The following is a 23,625-nucleotide window of genomic DNA, read 5'->3' as shown; positions in this document are numbered from 1 at the left end:
TTCCTCCCACAAAAATCCCATAATAGAGTTACTTTTAAATTAACATACAAACTGGGTTTTGTTTGTTTGTTTGTTTCAAAAAGAAACTTCAAATTTACAAAACAGCTGCCAATTAGCCAAACCTTAACTTTGTAAATTTATTTCGGAAACAAATTAACATGAACAAATGAGAATCTTTCAGTGTTACAATAGAATATATAAGTGTCTAGCAATTGTCAAATAATTTGATTTTTAAATACAAAATAACCACATGAACACTTAATATACAGGTTTCATCTGAATACATATTTATTAGATAAATATTAGGTTGTCACATCATCTAACTACATACAGTTTTGCAAGACTAAAAATCACAATTATTTTTTCTGACCAGTTTAAAGTATGAAATGATTGCATTGTACTGTACATACAATGTACAAACAAAGACAATGGCCATTTTTGCATGTTACTTCAGATTGTACTTTTTTTTAAATTCTCCTCTGATCATGATATCAAAAATTGTACAAAGTATGAATTTGGTTACAATTTTTTTAAATCCCCTTATTTTCTTCATTATTTCTGTAGCACCCTAAAAATACACAGGTGATAGACTAGTACACTTAAGCTAATTATTACATGTAGGTAAAACAAAAACAAAACAAAACAAAAAATTCTTTCCACAAAGGGTCAGAGTATATTACAGAAGTGAAAGTGAAACAAATGCTGAGACTTCACAAACGCTAACGAACAGGATTCATTTTCCACATAAGATGGAGCTTCAAGCTTTTTTTTTTCCTGCAAAATAAAAACAATGCACATTCCAAGGAAAATGAATGCGTTTCTGTTAACATGTCTCTATTCATCATTTACATATGTACAGATGTCCCTTGAGTCTCCACTGCAGACATCGGTGTGTATCGATCGGTCAGTCCTATAATAACGTCTTGGCAGCAGAACTGTAGATTGTTGTGGGTTCTTTCCCAGATGAGCTTCCATAAGGAAACAATTTTTAAAAACCAAAAAACAGATTAAAACACTACTGGGAATTTGATATAATAATTAAGCTTTAAAGGAAAATAACTGTGATTATCCTGTTCGGTAGGTCTTTCCCTACATTTTAACATTATGGCAGTGAACAGATTAAGAATTATCCATGTTTTCATTTAGAAGTTTTTTCATACTGAATCTATTGTACAGTACCTGACATCAGCTGACGAACAGTTTTGAAACTGTCTCAAATTTCTGACAGTTTGATGATGGCTAAAAATCCTAGTGTCACTTTTGCTTAGGAACCAAGTGTTTCTGTAGGCTTAAAATGTTCATTTAATTCTCTGTTATTAATGTACAACGTAGAAAACCACCCCACCCACGTTGCTGTTCTCTGTGGGTTTTTCTGTTTATGTTTCCCAACAGGTACCTCTACACGATACAGTTAGACGACTACCAATTAGCAATAGATTGATTCTTAACATATCTGGTTTGAAAAGCATAGGCTCATTTTAATAGAGAATCATTTCAGGTGACTAATTTAGCCAGCTGCTCGAGCAGCAATGGGGTAGAGCAATTAAATAATCATTAACAGAATCAATTACAGAATCCGAGCAACCAATTCCAACTCAGAGTGAGAAGTGTTCTTTATTCCAAGATCTATGACTAAAAACCCCCAAATACCTAAAGGCAATACAAAGTCAGTTTATCATTATCCGCCCATGCAAATGACTTCAACACCTACATAAATGATGCAGCAAAAATACAGGGGGAAAACTACTACAGTAAAACCGGCTACAAAACACATTGGTAACTGAAGGATGGTCTTTCCTACTAATTGCGTGAGAGTGGCACTACACCACAACCACGTCACCATGTATTATACCAAGATATCTTTAACATTCTGCAGAGATCCTCTACAGGTGGTCAAGTCTAGAGAAGAAAAAGACAGTTCTAAGCAGAATAAAACATACTGTACTGTTTCCCTGCCCCACCCACCAACACCTTCAAGTGTTAGCTCCAGTCTCAAAGGCTGGAGGACCAGAAAATGATATACATATTGTATCTTATATACTTGCTGCTTGCCTTAGTGTAAGTTTACTTGTTTTCAGGGCTGGCTCTTTGGGTTCTGCTGATTTAGGCAAAATGTCTGCCACTAACCAGCCCATAATCACCACACAGTCAATGAAGATTATTTTTTGCCCCAGGAAATTATTATTCAGTTTGCATGACAGAGCTGGAACCTGATTGCCCAGGTACTGCCTGATGTATCAAGTCATTTGAGAAATGGATATGAAAATTGGGCTAATTTATTAAAGAAAAAAATGCTCCCTCATTCTGTTAAAGAACCCTACTTTTTTTTTTAAAGGACCCCCTCTTTTTTCCCCCCCCAGACAAGGTATTTAAAAACACCAGCAAAAGGATAACCAGATGATGAAAATGTTGAATATAATCAAAGACGATCCTAAAATATTCACAAAGATATTTACAATAGCAATTCTTAAAATAATTGATTTTGCATAATGAACAGCGCCTTTTAAAAAAACCATAAAACAGGAAAAATATAAGCGTGGGAACACCTCTACATAAAATGTTTGACAAATTCAGTACGCCTACAGCAAAATAAAAGAACTAAACCGCCATTTCCTTTAATATCTACAGCAAGGTGCTGCGGACTAGCATATATATATATCACGATGCATGTACAGCAGTAGTGGGAAATGTTAACAAAAAATACGCAAAGAATTTACAAATATTGACTTTGGTGAGGAAAGCAAATCCAGAACTGTAAGCATATGTCATGCCATTTACAGCGTTGCAAACTAAAAGAGAAATGGGGGCAGGGGGGAGAGGGAGGGTGAGAGATTACATATTCAAACGGACAAAAAAAAAATCCTAACAAAATTCCATCTGGCAGTTAAGTTTAAAACATATTGTTCAGAACAGCTAAGGGACTATTTGATGGGATGTGGGATGGGGTGGTGGTGGTGGTCAAATTTGCTTTTGTAATAAAGAAAGCCATAACTGTACAGTGAGCAAAAGCTGAAATGTCGCACCACGAGGGCAAAGTTGGCACACATGCACTTTTTACACGGCTACTGTACATAATTTATGAGAGCGCGAGAGCGCACGCACAAAAATGGGCACCGAAGCAATAGGAAGCTCATGCAGGAGAAGCAACCACACGAGAAGCACAGATCACAAGGGCAAGACAGTGATTGTGGCAGCAGGGTCTGTTGAGGGCAGTAGTAACCTACCAACAATTACTTATTCTCCCCAGGCCCATCCTTCTTGAAAAATAAAACATCCTGGGCTGCTAAAGAGTTAAAAAAACAAGGCGGAAAAGGGCTTAATTACTTGTAACAGTCTTGTAAACAAAACACAAAGCAAAATAAAAGACAAGCTCTAAGGTGTCTGTCCAATTTCAATGCTCCTTTCAAGCTCTTAAAAAAAAAAAAATTGCCAAGAGTGATGTCACTCTCCCCATCCGGCAGTGAGCTCTTCCCCGCCTTCATCCAGCTTGTCCTGCTATGTATTGTGCAGTACAGAGGATCTAATGACACAGAGATGGAACACACTGAAGGCTCTGGGAGACAGAAAACTTTTTACACTCCCTCCCCGCTCTTTTTCTGCTTTGAATGGATATATGGGATAAAAATAATCATGTCAACAATTGGATAACAACACAGTCACAAATGGTAGTGATTGGAAACCAAAACCCCCACAAAAACCCCCAAAACAAATTTAAAGGTTTTTTTTCCGAGTCTGTATGTCTAAGCAGAGGGATCCCTTGCAAACAGGTGTCGCAGATTCCTACGCTTTATAAAAACAAACACACATTGTCTGCAGCCTGGAGATTCTCAGGGCTCCTCTACTGAAGACAAACATTAGTTATGCAGATGTCTCCCTTTGATTAATTTCTTCCAGACTTTTGATTTTTATTGTATTATTTGTGCTTTTTGGTGATTAAGATGTTTGTTTGTTTTCCTTTAAGTGTGTGGCCAATACAATTTGTCCAACACAAATCTGCAGTTGAGGGGGGAAAGAGGGAAAGTGGAGGAAGGGTTTCAAAAAAATGGAAGAACACTCGTTGGAAGGACATTCTGAGACCGGTCAATTAGGACAGTTCCATTCTTTTGCCTTTTGTTTCCTTGCCAAGATTGGTTCTTGCCAGTATACTTCACACTATGTGTATCACAGAACTCTCTCTCTATAGATTAACAATGAATGGGGTTTCCATTAGCTGCACTATTGTCTATGCTTCCTTGTGAGATCATTGCATTTCTTTCTTTTTTCCCCCTCCCATTGCTTTCACAGTCAGTGAAGCTGACAAAACCAGTTCTGAGATGAGGAAAGCAGGGAGTGCACCATTCGATCAAGTCTGAGTTTGTTGGTTTTTCTGTGGGAGTGTGAAGATTCTTCTTTGTGTAGCTACCCACGTGTGGACAAGTGAGGGAGTGGGGAAAATACATAGGGTTTCAGTTGTTCTCAAAGAGAGAGAGAAGGTCGTCATTGCTATTGCTTGGCAGGTCGGGAGGATCTAGGTATGAAAGCAGCTCATCTGGATTTGTGAGTTCTGGAAGCAGCTACAAAATATAAAGTTAAAAGGAAAATTAAAGGTAATGGAAACAGATTGGCAGAACAAGGGATTAAAAACTGCACATACCTGGAAACTGACTGTAATGTATCTACATCAAAACAAATCCAAAGCATAAACAAAACAAATTAAGATGGTGTAATATCAAGATTTTTTGGCCACTTCATAGAGTATAAGGCTAGAAGGAACCACTGCGATCATCTAGTCTGAACTCTTGACTGGGCAAGTCTGTATAACCCACTTTTGGCATGAGAATTGCAGTCATCCCAGTATTGTGGCAATTACAGTCTCAAGGCCAACATCCTTAACATGAATCACTGTTGTGTAGGGCAAAGTGAGCTTATTCCATGGGTTACAATTAATTCCCTGGCTGGTGATATTTGCAAAGGTTTTTCTTGCCCATGTATACGACTTTCTTATAGGGAGCACTCATAAAAGTTATGCACAAATACATACTCTAAATATGCACTAAGTTTGATCAATAATTACCTTTCATCTTTAAGTAGGTAAAGTACGATTATGCATATCTGCATGGAAAGATGAATCGGCAGCAGTATCTTATGGGTGACCCAAGCTGGGTTAATGACTCAGAGGCACTATACCCCTGTCTGACAGCAGAGTGCACTCACTATTCACTACAGCTCTTGAAGAGTAACAGCAGAAATATTTTGAGATCTATTTCCACTGACATAATGCTTTAAACAGGGAAAATTATTTCTTCTTCAAAATTCCGTTCAGATCCCTTTTTGGTCTGACATATACCCAGGAATCCTAACTATTCCGTTTCACAATCAGGGACATTTTACAGTTTATTCTGCTCCTAACAATTTCTTGGTAAAAAGCAAAAATGACAAATTAAAGTGTGGCAGTGAAAAGGAATATGTAATAAGCCCTTTTTATATCCAAAATTCTTTTAGTGCCAAGATAAAAAATATGGATTACTTTAACAAATGGAATAGCAGCTCAGATGCACACTTGTAGTTGCTATGTGTTTATCCAATGCTGTAAAACTAAAAGCTAGACTTTAATATATTACACTTTGTATATTAATATTACACTAATATATTTTTAGTATTCTTATACAAATATAGTTTCATTCCCTAACTTCAAACAGGTAAATTGATCTTGCAATATTTTAAAAATGAAATGTAAATGTAATCTCTAAGTTTTATGAGAAACACAAAGATTGTACTTTTTTTATTTGCTGTTTAAAAGTATGATTGCGATGATTAAAAAAGTTACATCTCCCAGAGGAAATAATTGTTGTTGTTCTTAAAATATCTACCTTCTGTTCAGGAACATGCATTAAATGTAAAAAAAAGCATGGTCACCAAGGGCCCTGTTCAGAACTGCAGCCCCACCGTGCAAACTGCTGTTCAGAGTACAAGGCAGCCCCCACTCTCAAGACCTTACAATTAATTAATGCTAAAGAATTAACAGAATGTTGTTGAGGCTCACTGTTTGCATTGCTTGGAAGGGTGGATTTAAACAATCTCTCTCTCCCCTATCCTGCAAGCCATACTTTTCCAAGTTTGGGGGTGCATTTTAAAAAAAAAAGCAGTTGTAAAAGATCAGGGAGTCATTGGCTGAAGCCAAGCAGTTATACGTGTGTGGCCCACAGTGAATTATTGTGTAAACATAATCTTTGTTTGGTTATTTGTGCCAGTTATTTGGTATCTTTGCACACTGTCTGAACTTGTAAAAAGAAGACTTCTGAAAACTAGAGTGTCTTGAATTGCTGTATAAACACAAGAACAGATCTACATCTATATCTGGATAATGTAAATCTTTGTACAGAAGAGAAATTCTCATGTCATGGGAAACATCATACTGAGCCACACTGAAGCAGATTATTCTGCCCAACAATGAGTACACCATGCTAGATTACTAGCCATTGCATATTTTGAAATTATCTTTTAGTTCACTGATAACAAACACTGCATGGCATTTTTATCCAATCGTTACTTCATAACATGTTCACTGAAGACTAAAGGAATCAACTAATGAATTTCTACCTATGTTTCAAAGAACTCCCACTGCACATTCTGCAGTATTTGTCTCATTACCTAGGTAAAGCAATTTCAGGGCCTCTTCAAGAATCCAACGTGATTCTATCGGTGATAACCATCTCTATCCAGATTTTTATACTCTGATTATCCCCAAAGAATGAGTGCCTAGTGCCTCAACCAAAAGAGCTTTCTCTATGTTACCTAAACATTTGTATGAGAAGGAGCCTCGCTGTTTATGCGACCCATTCACACTATTTGAATGTGGTCTTTAATGGCTTTGTTCAATAGCTGTCCCTCAAAGTGCGTCCCCCAATGGCTTCAGTGTGAGCTTGCTAAGAATGGCAGCAGAATCTGGCTCACAGTAAGGCCATGTCTATACTAGCACTTATATGGACAAAACTTTTGTCGCTCAGGGTGTGAAAAAACACCCCCCAGAGCAACAGACATTTTGCCAGCATAAGTGCTCGTGTGCACAGCGCTATGTCGGCAGGAGACGCTCTCCCACTGACCTAGCTACCGCCGCTTGTTGAGCTGGTTTTATTATGTCAATGGCAGAGCTCCCTCCCGTCAGCATAATGGGCTACAGGAGCGCTCTCACCATAGCACACATGTATCAGTACAGCTGTGCTGCTGGAAGCTTGTAAGTGTAGACATGGCCTTAGAAACTGACCCGCCTAGAACCTTCAGCGTTACTAAAGGAGGAACGACCAGAATGATGTGGGTCACCCTGTCTCCCCTACTTCCACCCTTCCTCCTTTAGTATGGCTATTTAAAGACACGGTGCTGTTCTGTGACATTTAAAAGCATGAGCAATAAATACATGTGCAAGAATGCAGCACAACAGTAAGCACTTCTTTGGAAGTTATAATCACACCAGTTATGGAGTTCACACTAGAGACTGCAAATATGAGGACTGGAGCAAGGTATTCAAAACCAAACCAAACAACCAAACCCTAGCATTAAGAAATGTATGTTTGAAGAAGTGCTTGGCTGACCAAAAGGATTCCTGGAGACAGATAAACTAACTCCTTAACCTTGTTTGAAAGAGAGAATTACGATTTGCTTTGAAACGGATACAGCAGTAACTCAGGATTCAGTCATGAGCTGCCTTAAGCAACCAAACAGGGGAGTAAAGGGACAAAAGGCATTCTCTTAGCTTGCTCCCCTGCAGTGGCTACCCTCAGGGCTGGTCAGTGCATGGTGAGGGAGAACAGCCATTGCAGGGCTGTTATTGCACAGGTGGGTGTGGGTGGAGAAAAGCTTTCACCCAGACACCAGTTAGCATGGAAAGGGATGATAAGTGATGCCAGGCTGGCGCAGATTACTATGTCCTAGGAGCAAGGGGGGAAGCAGGCTCTGAACTATGACTTTCTCAGTACAATTCAGTCCATGCACCTGGGGCAGGGCAACTGTGCCCTGCCCCTTACTCAGGGCCTGTGGAAACTTCAGGATCTAGCCCTTAATATGCAGGCTCACCAGTCCAAAGAAGAAAAACAAATCAGATGCTTAAATGATCTATTGTCTTGAGAAAAGCTTGGAACACCCTCACTAGAACAAAGATATGGCTTGTGTGTCATGCAGCTGCTTACAACAGAAAGGTTTTCTCAGCAAGCCAAGAGCGCCTGCCATCTCAGCTTCAGTGATTACGTTCATGTAACAATGCATGAAACGATGATGTGCTGTGCAAGCTGTTTCCCCTTCCCTCTCCCTGCCCTCCCCCGCCATCTCTCAGAAATGTAAAGCACATTCCAAGGCAGGCAGATGATAGTATGACACAAACTTACATCCAGTGAGGGCTCCGGCATGTCAGATGCTCCCTGTCCACCAGCCTGACCTTCTAAGGCTGAGGAGGGGTTAAAAGTCAGGTCACTGTGTGGATGGTTGCTAGAAGCGGCCTGTGGCGGCTGCCGGGACTGCTGGGTAGGAGGACCACTGTGATGTAATGGCTGCCCTGACTGGCTGCTGGGGTGAGGTACGTGCAAACCTTGCTGCATGGAACTATGGGATTGATCAGTGCTGCCAGGATGAGGGATCTGCGAAGGAGGAAAAAAGCAGGAAAAGAAAGTGAGGCCACAAGGTACAGTGCTCAAGGTGTTTGAAGAAAATGAAATTCCTCAACTGAATGTTAAAACAAACAAACAAAAAAAAGCCATCAGAAAAGAGAATCCCATATCCCAATATCAGAGGAAATGTTTGTCTCTTTAAAGGTTTTCCGCAAAGGGGGGAGGGCACTGGATTTGTGCTATTTATTTGCTTCTTCATGATAAGCAAACAAAGCCTTAAAGGTGAGAAAAGAGCAGGGTAGGAAGGTTCTGCTTATTTCTTTGCATTAATAATCCAGGTATGGATGACCATGTTTTTCCTGGAAGGGTCTATGGATGTCTGGAGAAATAGTAGGATGGTGACATCAAAGAAGGTAGTCAAGGGAAACCTGCTTAACTGAGAAGACAAGTGATCGTTATTCAGACTATTTTGGTTAAGTTGGCAATATTAACAACACTCTACTCCATTCTGGTTATTACTTAATTAAAAACACCTGACAGAAAACCTTTCTTTGTCAGGGATCTCTGTCCTTCAGTTAAAGGCTGAGAAAGTTCCCAGTCCACCTCTGAGTCATCCAAGAAGTCCTCTTTCAAAATCCGAGAAGGTGAGGACTTGTCAGTCCCGACATTTCGATGTGCAAAAAAATTCCAACCCTCCAAATTAAACAAATCTTCAAAATTCTGTTATTGGGATTTTGGGGAATGGTCTTCTGTTCTTCTATTCACATCATAAAGAAGCAATCAAAGGGCACAAGCCCTACTTTCCCCCCTTCCTTTCCATGCTACCTTTAATGTTGGAGTGTTCCTGTGAATTTGACCTTGGTGCCATAAGAAAAAAAGTGCATGAATGTTCATGGAACCAATGTGTTCACGTCAATTGGGTAGATGGATAAGCAAATGTGAACATTTTTTGAGGAATGCTACATATTGCCATAAAGTAGAGCTGAAATAAAAGAGCAAATGCAAACAACAGCATGAAAACAATCCAACACAAACCAACAAAAGCCAGCAAAACTCTGTCAGAATTGACCCTTTCACTTCAAAGGGAATTGTCAGGTTATTTAGCTGGAACATTTTAATTTTGGAAAGTAAAAGGGAGGTTTATTATAAAAGCCTATGTAAATTGAAATATTTTACAACAGTCAAAAACCCGTCATTTTTATTCAAATATTTATCTACAATTCTGTATTTTAATTTCCAGTGGGCCTGACTGTCATTTACACAGAGGTTCCTTTACAATATTCTGGCTATGTAAATGGTGCTGAAAGTGGGTGTAACTGTAATTTAGGTCTCTTTATACTGCCAGAATAGTGCAAAGAAGCCTCAGGCCTTGTCAACACAAAATTGCACTCCTTTATTTATACTGGTACAGTTAAAGTGGTGTAACCCACTCTAGTGTGGGCTTTTGTTATGCCAGTATAATTATTCCCATACAGGAAGAGGAATAAGCTCTATACGAGTATAAAGCACCTTTATGCTAGTATAATTGTGTCCACAGTAAGGGTTCTACTGGTATAACTAGATCGGTTAAAAAAAAAAAAAAAGAAAAAAGAAAAAAAATTCATACCCCTCACTGATGTAGTGATACCAGTACAGGCCCTACTGTAAATGAGTGTCAAAGCTAGTAACGTTATGAAATGCAAGAAAAATTGGACAGTCACTGTCTATCTAACAAAGTGAATAAATGTACACCAGATGTCTGGGAAAATGAGCTAGATTTTTTAAAAAAATATTTATTTTTAATAATTCAAAGTAGTGTTGATAAAATGGGAACTTTTTTAAAAAAAATATGATTATCTTGGACTCCTGTTTAATTTATGCCATTTAAACCCAACAGGCACAACAGTATGAGCATGCTGGAATAACTGCAAGAAATTTATAAAACCAATTATTTAAACCAAGAGCCATTCTTATGTTCTCAGATAGACACACTTCAAAGCAGAGAAATATTTTAGGCAATATGTGAACACCACTGTTGACAAATGATATTTCTGACTAGTCAGATAAATATTTTGGTGACTGAACTATTTGCTGGATGGACAATGATTGTTCAGAACATCATCAAAGGACAGGGAATCCAAAAAAGCTGCATTACAGACCAATGTCTAACTCTACATTTAAGTGTTGATTATAAGGTGAACTTGTGTCTCAGACAGACATTTTGGGCTTTAAATTCACCTTATTTAATGTATTATTTACTCAAGACCATAAAACCCCATAAAATCTACCAGTGAAAAAAAGCCCATGAGGATGCAAAAGCAGGATGCAGCATTTCTAAACATCACTCAGACATCTTTAATTTCTTCATGTCCCTATCTTTTTAACTTAAAAACACTAAACCACATTATAAAAAAGCAGGCTGCACAGTCTAACAAAACTGCTTTCGTTTTACAGCGTGGCATGCACACCAAAGACTTCTAAGACCACAAACTTTTCTGGGTTTTTGTACTCCTATAACTTCAAATGGAGATGTACACAATCTATACAATAGCAGTTTATACCACAAATAGGGATGCAAGCCCCTTCTCCAATTTAATGTCACAAAACAGCACTGACCACATTTATAAGACTGACACTAAGTTCTAGGAATCTTGATGTGAAGTACACCTGCATAGCTATTTTGAAAATGCCAGCCAAAACCTAATATTCCTTTGACCTCAACAGAAAATTGACGGTGGGAAAAGGACTAAGATGTAAATTCAGCAGCCCATCTTTGGATCTCACCACAGAGAGTCACAGTGCTACTGAACGTACGTTATTAATCTGAGTACCATGTTCATATGGAATTCTTCTCCTCCTCTGCTTTTCAGAGCAATAGGCTTGAAATTAGTCTGAAATAACCTTCTCCTTAAAACTTATTTGCAACCGCTGAAATGTTATGAAAACATATAAATATGAAGGAATTGCGCTTACTATGTTGCAGTCTTATCTTACATTTGTAAAGAGCCTTTCCCACCACAGAGTACCAAAACTCTTTATAATCTGGGAGCTTATTTCTCCCCTTGTAGCCTCAGGCTGGATTGGGGATTGATTTTCTCTTCTTGCTACATAGGTGGAACACCCCTGTCGACAAATGATATTTCTGATGATCGAATTCACTGTTACAAGAACCTATGTCTCACCACACTGTATCTCCATTTCCTGGAGTGATCTACATGATCTGTGAAGAAGGATCAAGTTTCACTAGCTTCCCCTCTATGCAGGCTACTCTATACAGTCCATTATGGGATTACTTGCAACTTCCTCTGAAGTATCCAGCATTCATTGGTCAATGTTAGTTAGATACAGGACACTGGCCTAGATGGCCATTGGTATGGCAATTTTATATTTCTATATTCAGCGAGAAGCAGAATAATAAACAAGCTATCTGTATAGAGCTAAAGGTAAACAGCATACACAAACTACTCAATGACCATTTTTTATGTTAATACATCTCTTATCATGCAGTGTGTTACTTAGTTATTTTAATGTATTTATGTCCAATTCAGGTATGCACTTTATGAGTCTGTGCAATGAAATGCAGGGACTGAAACGCTGTGGGTTTAAAGTAATCTTTCCTGAATGCTTGCTATAGTCAAGTCAAGATTTATCATTTTAAGGGAGGGAAGAGAAAGAAAGACAAAGGGATAAAAATGGATACTTTATAATAGTCAAATAGCTAAATTAGAATCCTAACATACCGTATATACTCATTCATTAGCCCATTCGTTTATAAGCCGACCCCCCAAGATGGTTAGGTAAAAACTGTATGACCCTTTCATAAGCCGACCCTATATTTCAGGGGTTGGCAAACTTTGGCTCCTGGCCCATTACAGTAAGCCGCTAGCGGGCCTGGACATTTTGTTTACCTGGAGCGTTCACAGGCATGGAGCCCCTCAGATCCCAGTGGGCGCGGTTCGCCGTTCCCAGCCAACGGGAGCTGCGAACCGTGGCCAACGGGAGCTGCGAACCGTGGCCAAAGGGAGCTGAAGGGTTCCATGCCTGCAGACGCTCCAGGGAAACAAAATGACAATGTATTAGATATTCAATTCAATGATTCCATAGAGTTTAAAATCATCAAATTTTGGTGTAGACTTGTTTATAAGCCGACCCCTGCTCTTTGACGCATCACTTTTTTACCAAAAATATTCAGCTTTTGAACGAGTATATACGGTAACCTCTTCTACAGGAAATAGCTGAAGATTGAGGGAAAGATTCTCTAATCCAATCTCATTTCCTTGTGCTATTCAAGCAGCACAAGGGAGATGGAATCTGGCCATAACTTGTCAGCTGAGAATCCCCCTCATGTGCAGGAAGGAACTATCAGCTGATATAGACCTGATGGAGCCTACTTTAGTGCCATCTCCCCTCCACTAGCATAGGGTGCATGTCACGGTGAGGAGGAAGCGAACCAAAGCAAAGCTCTGTTCCATCCGTTACCAACTAGTATGAGTAACTAGCTCACAAACTGACCACAGTATCAAGGAGCTGTAAATAGCTCCATAATTGCCCCTTCAGTCTCCTGCACCAAGTGAAGGCCAGAGACTGGAGATAATTTTGCCCTTCATATTTTCTCTTAGCTTACCGCTGGCCACACAACTCCTCAAGCTCTGCATTCTAATATCAAACCACTTGCCTTTTGAATCTTCCGCCACTTGTCATGTGAAATGTCACTGGGTCAACTAGAGGAGCAGTGACATTGCTTAACTCTGATGAACTGGCTGGCTTAGGACTCTTGTTTGAAGTGTTTCATAGCTGGAGGCAAAGCAGAAGTCCTTGCAGCCTTTATACAAAGGGATAGTTGCTTTGCATGGAAAGTTCTTGCTGGTAGCAAATCCTCTCTATAGTACATTTTAGGGCTATTTCAGTTGACTCTGATACAGATAGTCTGGATGGTTCAACAAGCTGATTTCCCAAGGCTTGTACATATGCCTTGCACTATTGCTTATTTAACCTACAATTCATGAAGTTGCTATGGTTTCTGGACTTTTCCTCTGCTGCCAGCCTTCTGTTGGGGCACTTGGACCTGTTGTAACTTCCCTTTTCTCTGCTCCCTTTCTTACTGTCTTCCTAATTCCCCACCATCTTCTTTCAGAAAAACCTGCTGCCATCTAGAAGAGACCTGACCTAAGCTGCTGCCACCACATGTCCATGTTACACACTGTAAATGTGCTTCACAACACTCACTAAAAACGCAGCACATCTGACATGTCAAGTTTTGCGTTCTTCCGTTGCATGTAACACATTGCCAGATGATATACAGCCCCTACACTGTTACTTACACAAATACAGAGGGGGATATGTGTATATACATTAAATTTTACTGCTTTGCTTAAAACAGATGATTAGCCAAGCCTAAAAGCTAAGTGTTGCTGGTAGGTTTTGTACTGCTACTGTTGCTGAAGTGCTGTATTTTCTGGATATAAAGTTCGGTACATGAAATAATCACAATCCAGTGTTCTGAAATGAACAAACTCTGTTCCTAACCTGCCAGTCTTGTGTCTCCATCTGAGATATGAGCATCCTCTGTTTTTTTCTCTCCTCAACAACTGATGTCCTTTCAGAGCATAGCTGGCATCTAGCCTTGAAATCCACAGGTCTACCTCTCCTCATCCAAGGTACTCTCCTACGTCCTGCCAGACCAGTTTACAGGCTGTTTACCCTCCTCCCCCCTCAGTTAACCTTGGGAAGGATACAGTGTTATAATGCTGTGATGCAAAATTCTGTTCCAAAGGACAAAGGCAGACAAGATAGCACCAGTGCAATGCTTTAACAGGCTCTCTGCTGAGGATGAGTATTTACAGACCCTGCTGCCTCGGGAATGAAACACTAGGAATGAAATCTATATTTTCCATGTGCCAGTGCAAACCACTACGACTAACATACTGGACCAGGCTGTCTCTTTCAGCTAGACAAGCTTAACTGACAGCTCAAAAAGCTCAGAACTGCTGCTTCACAGGCCCCAAACCAGACACTAAAAGTGCCACTTCTGACTCTATTACCAGGACATATCTTTTTTAAGAATTGACAAGGGGGAATCCACTAAGAGCTAAGAACAGCTCACAGTCCGATACAGACTCCTCTAGTGCTGCAAGACCCGCAACCTGCATAAGGAAAAATCAGAAAGATCTGGTGTAAGGTTACTTACTGATTCTTGCATGGGGTGACTGAGGGGTTTGTCAAGAGCTGCCATGCTGCTGGGCATGTCTGGAGGGTGAGACAGCTGTGGCCCATGCATGAAGTCATTCATAGAAGTTCCACCAGGATTCCCATGAGGGAAATCAAAATTGCCATGACCTTGGTAATTGTTGCCTAAAAAAAGCCAAAAAAGAGTTACCATGAAAGAGACTCTTAGCTTTCTCACACTGTTCCCTCAACAGTGCAATGCAGTGATTTGGACTCTTACTGTGGAATTTTGTTCTGTGTACTAGAGCAAAGTAGAGGAAGAGAAACAAATACCAAACCAGTCTCTTATATGTCGTCTTCCACAGAAAGCTAACCATTCACCGATTGATAGCACATAGTTCCTATTCTATGAATAAGGGGAAACTGGAGCAGTTCAGATACATTCATGTAGTAACTTGGCAAATGCTGGTATTTTAAATGGCAACCACTTCAACTTAGCACATTCATTTAAGAAAGGAGAAAAACAATACACAATAGTGAAGACATAAAATCCTGGAGGACATTCCACTTCTGGGGACATGGGTTCAAATTTGACTGATGTCCAAGTCCAAAAGTATGTGGTGGTCTTTGTTCCTAAAGATTATTGTCTAACTAGGATTACACGCTTGTTGCAGTTCATCTGGCGTCTTATTGGCAGAACTGCATAAGGAAGTTACTGTGCTCACAGTTGGCATCTATTTTACTGCCCCCTCTTTGGAATAAACATATAGCTTCCTTTAAGATTAATACAGAAGAGGCCTCAATGCTTTGGCTCAAGCCTGTGCTATCATATTCCTTGTTTTCACAAAACTTAATAAAATTCACTCAGTCATTTGGAAAACTGAACATTAATGATCTACCTTTTTAGGCATTCATTCTTTTAATTTGCAGTGTTACAATCTGACTGTGGCCAACATTTTAAAACACAAAGTGCACATTCTGAATGGAAGATTAATGTATTTCCAAAACTAAAGTGAGGTTGGTTTGAGTCTGAGTTCCTTGAAGCACAGAAGTTCCAGGGGCTTTCAAAATAAATGTTTCGGTTTTAGCCCTCACTCACCTAGTTTTAAATGAAGTTAGAACTGGTGCGGGATGGGGAATTGCCATATCTAGAGAATAAAATCCTCTATTTGTCTGCAAAAAGAACAGGAGTACTTGTGGCACCTTAAAGACTAACAAATTTATTAGAGCATCAGCTTTTGTGGGCTACAGCCCACTTCATTGGATGCATAGAATGGAACATATAGTAAGAAGATATATATATATATATATACACACACACACACACATACAGAGATGGTGGAAGTTGCCATACAAATTGTAAGAGTCTAATTAGTTAAGATGCGCTATTATCAGCCAGAGAAAAAAACTTTTGTCGTGATAATCAAGATGGCCCCCTTAGACAGTTGACAAGAAGGTGTGAGGATATTATCACTACAAAAGTTTTTTTCTCCGGCTGATAATAGCTCATCTTAATTAATTAGCCTCTTACAGTTTGTATGGCAACTTCCACCTTCTCTCTGTGTCTATATATATATATATCTTCTTACTGTATGTTCCATTCTATGCATCCGATGAAGTGGGCTGTAGCCCACGAAAGCTTATGCTCTAATAAATTTGTTAGTCTCTAAGGTGTCACAAGTACTCCTGTTCTTTTTGCGGATACAGACTAACACGGCTGCTACTCTGATTTTTGTCTGCAGATAAAGTACTGTATGGTCAGGACCAGTGTGTTTTGCTCCATTCCATTCCAGCCACTGTGCTCCAACTCTCTTCTGAACTGATCCTCTATAGGTGTACAGATAAGTTCACCCTCCATATCCTTTTCTATCCTGGGTGTCTCTGTTAAGACTTCCAACTGGGCTGCCAACTCTGGTGGTTTACTTGATATGAACAGTCGAAACTGAACTAAAGCTACCAAGCTATCATATAAGCCACTGAATGGGATCATATTGAGCTCTGAAATAATACAACGGCTTTGGAGCTTGTTTGCAGTTTGTCAGCTGAAGTAGAGCAGCTTTAAATGTTCAAGTCAAGCAGGTAGTTTGACAAACTGAAGTATCTGCATCATTTGCTTTTCAGCACAGCTCATTTTAAGCAGAAGTTTAATCTCAGAGGAATAGAAGTCATTAGCCATGTAAGAGTATTTCTCAAAGAAGCTGGGACTTTGATCTATCATGTAAATGCTGTAGAGCCTTGCTAATTCTCACTTTGCTAATCTGCAAACCGGATAAGTCTCACAGTACACAGCTGGTCTCACCCCACTTCTCAGGAAAGATTTAGTAGCAGGGAGCTGGAGTGAGGTCTCATACTGCAGTGTGTTTACTGCTATACTGGAAAATATTGCAATAAATAACTACAACTAAGCTACGAACATCAAAGAAGTACTATTGCTACGACTTTGTCCTTCTACAGTGCCTTTCATCAGAGGACATTAAATGCTTTTAAGCACTCAGCCTCACTGCACGGCTATTGTAATGAGAGGAAAAGAGGTAATTTGCCCCAGGTGTCACAGTCAGTGGGAAGAGCAAGGAGCAAAACCCAAATTAAGTGACTCCTGGTCTCATGCTCTAACTACGCTTCCTCCCTGTTGACTGAGTGAAACACACTTTGTGATGGAGTACCCATTATATTGTAATAGTGTTTGTTCACCTACTTGATAATTCAAAAAGCTGGATAATCTGTTGTTGGTCTCACAATCATTGGAGCAAATTATATATATATTCTCTCCAAAATGCCTGAAAGAAGCACAACTCTTGTCTTGTAATGACATTTTCTGAAACTATTGAGAGTTGTACTGAGAGTCATATCATACCACTGCAAAGATAATTGTCTCTAGATTACAACAATATCATGAGAATTTGAGCTACTACCTGCCCCTATAATCTAGTCATTCCCAATATACCAGGTCCTTGAACAGATACCTCCACTGCCTGCATTTAGTCCAGTGTTTCCCAACCTTGGGGCATGTGGTGGCGGAGAAATTTGCATGACTCTAAATCTGACTTCCTAATGCAAAAACACTCCTGTGCTTCTCAGCAAAGTGGTGTATGGTTCTTTAAAAGTTGCCCACCTTCTGTCCCTACACCCACAGTGGCCCTTAATGAAGCTGGCCAATGGAGAAGCTTACATGTACAGGACTGCAGGCTCAGACGGCAGCCCACTGGCCCAAGCTTCTCCATGGTTATCACCCTCAGCAGTATGTGGCCTTCTGTAGAGCGGGAACAGGGAAAGGAAGTCACCAAAGGGAGGGATGGAGGAAATGGACAGAAAGCAAGATGAAGGGAACTGTGTTGGGGCATGACACAAGCAGACATGGGAGCAGCCGCTGCCCATCCATTGTAGGGGGGGATAGAGGTGCTTTATCATAAAATGGGTGAGAATAATTGATTTACTTCATTAAAGATTTTTGCCTAAATACATTCTAAAGTGAAAGGGCTGCTTTAGTGTTTCTTATCAGTAGCTGTATATTTTCTTACTTGCTCAAACAATCTTCCATGCAAGGGCATTCATAGATTACACTGCTACGCACGTGGATCACAAAAACTGACTGAATCACTCAACCATTTTTGGGATATGTCTTCTATACTCTTGAAACAATAAAACCAACCTTGGTTACCATACTCAGTGGAGTTATTGCCCCCTGGTGGAGGTGGAAGGGATGGGTAAGGTGACGGGCCAGGACCCAAAGCTGCAATCATCTCCATCACATTTGGCATGATCATCTGGCTGGGACTCATGGTTTTAAATCTCTTGGAAGGAATGCCATCTGGATCATCTTTGATGTGAATATCTGACTTTATAGGGACTGGCCTCCAACTGCATGTTGGGTCGATTGTAACTTCTTCAAACTCAGAGCTGTAAGACAGAAACAACTTACAATATCACTGGCTCTTGCTTTGCTATCAGTTCTCTTGAACTTCCCACGAAAAGCTGCATTGTAACTTGTGAATTCCATTTGCCCCAAACACAATACAACCTCAAAGTGTTTCCTTTGCAAAGAGCGTGTAGGCAGCACTCTTAAAAGGTGATAGTTTCAGAGCCCTTGAAAAATGAACTCCTCCCTTTGTCCACAAGTGGGTACAGTAGGACTGCAGCATTGCAAACATCTCTGTACGGTCCTGCTTAAAGTGGCACCAACCCAAGTTAGATGGATCACTTCTAAGAGCGAGAAAATAGTTCATTCCCCATTCCATCTTTTGCCTCTCTGATGAGTCTGCCATCAAGAGTGCCAATGAGGAACCAGGTCCATTAACAACCAGACTGAGACAAAGTCACGTGTCCTAAGCTACCAAAGAACCATCAGATTTATAATGAATTTCATTTACTGCTAACCTGCCCTGGAACTGAACAGGTGACAAGCTTCATACTCAGTAACCCAAGCTATTCAGTCTCCCCCTTGCAACTTTCAGATCTAATACTTTTAAACAGCCCTAATCATTACATACAACTGGGGAAAGTCTTTTTAACCCAAGCAGAGAACTGAAGCAGCTGGTCAAAACCAAAACTGGAAATAAAAAGCGTTCACTTACTTTTGTATAGCATTCAGAATACCCCACATATACTGGTCGACCTCCAAGCCCTCCAGTAGAGCAGTTTTACTAGAAAGGAAGAACCCTAAATTGTAATAGCTGCATGTATGTATATAGAGCGGAAGGATGGTTTAGGGGGTAAATCACCAGACTGGGACCTGTTCAGTTCCTGGATGTGCCACACACTTTCTTCAGGATCTTGGGTTTTGTGACTAGCCCATCCCCAGGTTAAAATATTACAAGGAGCAGTGCATTACTGTTTCAAGCTCAGTGTAGATTTCCTCCCCCACTCTACAGTAGATTGATTTCCACCTCTAAAACGTGACCTTGCCTATATTTCCCCAGTGGGGGTACTGAATGGGAGCACTTTAATATCTATTCATCTGAAGTTCAGTCATTTGTGAATTACAACATAGAAGAACAGAAATGCAATCTCAGAACAGACCAGAAGACCTTCTTCTCTCTGATTGTGGCTTACGCTTGATGATCCAGAGGAAGGCAATGAACCCACAATTCAATTGTCCAATGCCACCACTGCTTGGTAGAGAGTTTCTTCCTTAATTTACTTGGAGTTCATGCTGTGGTGCATAAGGAATGACAGCCTTAGGAACTATTATCCTAGCTGAAATAACCTGGTAGGTACCCAATCTTATCAATATAAAGGTTCAAACCTCTTCTGAATCCTGCACAACTCCTTGCCTCATTAATATCCTGAATCAGTGATCCACAGGTTATGAATTGCAGGGGAAAGTATTTTCTTTCATTCATTTTAATTTTGTTGCCTTTTAAATATCATGGAGTGTCCCCATATTTGTATAACATGGAACAAGATAAACCAAACATTTTTAGTGGCCTTCTCCATTCTTTTCAACAATTTTAAACATATCTATCCTATCGCCTCTTATTGTTTGTTTTGGAAGATAACTTAGGACAAATTCTATGAAACTTGCATTTGACATAACATTTCACTTACTTGCATACAGGACACCTCCAAGTTCCTCGTTCACAGTTCAGTTGCAAGTAAGATTCCAGATCAAAGCACTGCAAGTCAGACACACACACACACACACACACAAAGAGACCATATTAACTGAGCCAACTGAGCAAAAATAAAACTGCAGACAGTGGAGAAACAAGACTGCAAGCACTGAGACATAAATCTACAGAAGTAAGAAGGTGGCTTACGGGAAATATCCTTTCCCCTGCTGCATAAAGGCACATAAGACTTTCTAACATTTCTCCCCTTGGTAAAAAAATGAAGACAAAGAAGGGGGATCATTTTCTTGGATAGTGATTGATAAGAGGAATTGTTCAAAACAAGCAGATGCATTATGTTTATTTATTTACATTTACAAAATGCTAAAGCCAAGTGCTGACCATATTTTCTATGGCTTAAAAATACTTCACAAATAATTCCTTGAGTGCAGCAGTACAATTCAAGAGGACCCACAACCAATAAAACTGGGTAACTTAAAAACTCAGTCCCCAGCTGATCCCTCCAATACTTCCTCACCCCATTTTCAAATGCCTGGGAATAAAGGTGAGCCAAGCCACCAGAGACTGGACACAGAGCATTTTGGGCCAAATCTGGAAGGCCTTACTTTTTTAATTGATGTCCTTACTTAGTTTTTACTCTGTCAATGAAGTCAGTAGCAGCTTGCCTGTTTGCCTGCGTAAGGACTCAGGCGCTGTTCCTCCAAACACAAACATGAGTAGTTCCACTGAGTTCAATGGGATTACTGACATGTGTAAGTGTTTCAGGACTGGAGTCTCAGTAGCAACCTCAGGATCTGGCCAATGATGGTATTATTCACGATTACAAGTGAAATGTTATGTGACATTTATTATTTCATTCATTTCACTCCATGTGATTTTGCAATAGGATAAGAGGAATTAAAGCTTTCATCATCAATTGAACAACTTAGCATTTATTTAAAAAACAGTCACGCCCTTTGGTTGAAATTAGACAAATTTAAAATATAATCTTGAACCACAAAATCTATATGAAAAACAGACAAATTCACAAAACCACTCAAAAGACATTGTGATGCACAGCACAGGGAAAAATGTCAGGACACTGAAATGCACTCACTTGTACATGCTTGCAATCATGGCCTCTCGCTGGGAGCTGGATTCGCCGGAATGTGATTGGACATTTCAGAGACACTTTAATAGCTGTCTGCTCCACTCCATCCTCACCATTTAGTGTTGCATTGCCAGAGGAGGCTGCCACGCTGCTGAAGTTCCTCTTGACTGTTTAGGAAGATGGTATATGTATGCGAAAGAAACCACACATGCACTATGGTTTCTAATGTAGCTGCTTGAAGTCTAGCTGTGCAAATAGTGCCTTCCCCTGCCCTGATAAACTGCATAGAATCCTATATACTTAAGTCAGGTATTGTGTGCACAAGTGAATATGAGCATAAGTATGATAAAAATCAAATTTAGAGAAACCATCACATACTGAAAAGTTACAGGGCTGGGCGCTCAGCCCCTGTTTGTCCAATTTGTGCTGCAAAGGGGATGGAAAGCAGCCCTAAATGGACAGCTAGGGATTCCCCCAGCTTGGGAGGATCTCTGAGTCATAAAAAGCTGACATGGCTAGGGATTCCCCCAGCCTGACAGAGTTCTTCGGTTGTGTAAAGCGAACATCATTGGTTGCTCTGCCCCATTTCCCAATCCAGAATCAGAGTATGCCAGGGAGGTAGCCAAACAGCATGATGCTCTGGCAAGCCCAGGCCCGTGTTATTAAAAGTTTCAGTAGGTGAGTAAAAATGGTGTAGGAATAAAATATTATAACTGAGTATAAGGCACTCTGGATAGTCTTGGTTAATACAATTAATACAGTTAATACAGTCATTGTTTGCAGTGTTGTAGCCAGGTAGGTCCCGGGATATTATAAAGACAAGGTGGGTGAGGTAATATCCTTTATTGAACCAACTACTGTTGGTGAGAGAGACAAGCTTTCGAGCTTACACAGAGCTCTCCTGAAGCTGGGAGCATGAGGCAGGGAGAGAGGAAGCTGCTGGACTGTAATCCTGTTCTATGTTTTCTTACAGAATATAACTTTGTTCCTGATGGTTTGTCTGAGTGGGTCTGGTCTGAGTTGAATACACACTGGCACACAAAGCAGAGTACACTGAGGAACCTCAGGCCCAGACCCCCAAAGCTGTGTAAAAAGCCACAAGGCAGACTTATCCTGCCTTGAACAACTCCACGCTGGCATGGTGGACAGGAGGGGGTTACATTTTTTTTAGCTGAAGAAGAGCTCTGAGTAGATTCAAAGCTTGTCTCTCTCACCAATAGAAGCTGATCCAATAAAAGATAATCCCTCATCCACCTCGTCTCTAATACATTCTCTCTCTCTCTCTCTCATACACATACAAAACTCACTCTTAGTGATACAATGTTCCGCGGGGAGAAGACGTTTCTTTAGCAAGCCTTGAAGCACAGAACGAACTGATGGCCGGTGCACTAACTGCAACACGAACAAGTGTGACTGCAAAAAAAAAAATCACTGAGTTATTAACAGAACCAAGCATGTTACGTTGTTATAGACCACTGGGTGGCGCAGAGTTCTGCCCTTGGATGGCAGGTGTGCAGCTCTGCACTGACTCCAATGGAAACCCTGCAAATACATGCTAGAGCTGGTTTTGCTCATCTGAGTTAACACACTCCCTTTAAGAGTATTCTGAAGTTGCAGTCTAGGATTGCGTAACACCTATCACCTGGCTACACTGCTGTTAAGAAAAAGTAGCATTCGCGGCACCATTTTCCCCTTTAAAGTCCAAGATGTGTTGTGATAATCTGTTATTTATGGGGTTTGTCACAGTGACCTCTGGATTTTCTACCCCTGCCCTATTGCCCACTTGCCCTGCACTCAGAATAGCAAGGAGGGTTGCTGAGATGACCTCTCCTCCTAGCCATTGGATAAGTGGTCCACCCCTACACTGTGGGGCAGAAGACAAGGAATGTGAGATTGTGCAAGGAAGAAGTCGTCTGAAGTAAAACAATGGGCATAAGCTTGAGGTCTCTCTTCAAATTGTCTCAGACTCTGACTCTGGGAAAGCTGTCCCCAGACTCTCTGCCCTTGCCAATGGCAATTAAATGGCATAAAGCCCTGACTACGAAGTGTGCAGGCCCTCTCCATTAAAAGTACAATCTATGCTAATTGTAATTGAGAGCTATCAGTGGGAGGCAAGTTGCATGGCTCAGTGGATTGAGTAATGGGATAGGAGCCTTTCACCTTTATCTCACTGGTTTAAACCCAGTTCATAGTCACGGTGGCAAACAAATGGTAATTTGATGCTCTGTGTGAAGTAAGTTTTTGGCCT

General features: G+C 40.3%; 1 protein-coding gene across 1 annotated transcript in view; it reads right to left on the bottom strand.

Moving 5' to 3' along the window:
- Nucleotides 1-1,595: 1,595 nt before the first annotated feature.
- ZMIZ1 (zinc finger MIZ-type containing 1) overlaps nucleotides 1,596-23,625 on the bottom strand; it is a 472,323-nt gene continuing 450,293 nt past the window's right edge. Inside the window, 8 exon segments of the mRNA XM_073353233.1 lie at nucleotides 1,596-4,553; nucleotides 8,358-8,606; nucleotides 14,743-14,906; nucleotides 18,370-18,617; nucleotides 19,292-19,360; nucleotides 20,265-20,332; nucleotides 21,384-21,544; nucleotides 22,685-22,790. Coding sequence (XP_073209334.1) covers nucleotides 4,446-4,553; nucleotides 8,358-8,606; nucleotides 14,743-14,906; nucleotides 18,370-18,617; nucleotides 19,292-19,360; nucleotides 20,265-20,332; nucleotides 21,384-21,544; nucleotides 22,685-22,790 — 1,173 coding nt within the window. The 3' untranslated portion in view covers nucleotides 1,596-4,445.

This window comes from Lepidochelys kempii, chromosome 7 (assembly GCF_965140265.1).
Source record: "Lepidochelys kempii isolate rLepKem1 chromosome 7, rLepKem1.hap2, whole genome shotgun sequence".
NCBI classification, from domain to species: Eukaryota; Metazoa; Chordata; order Testudines; family Cheloniidae; genus Lepidochelys; species Lepidochelys kempii.
Note: the sequence above shows the minus strand (reverse complement) of the source record. Positions and strands in the feature narration are given on the sequence as shown.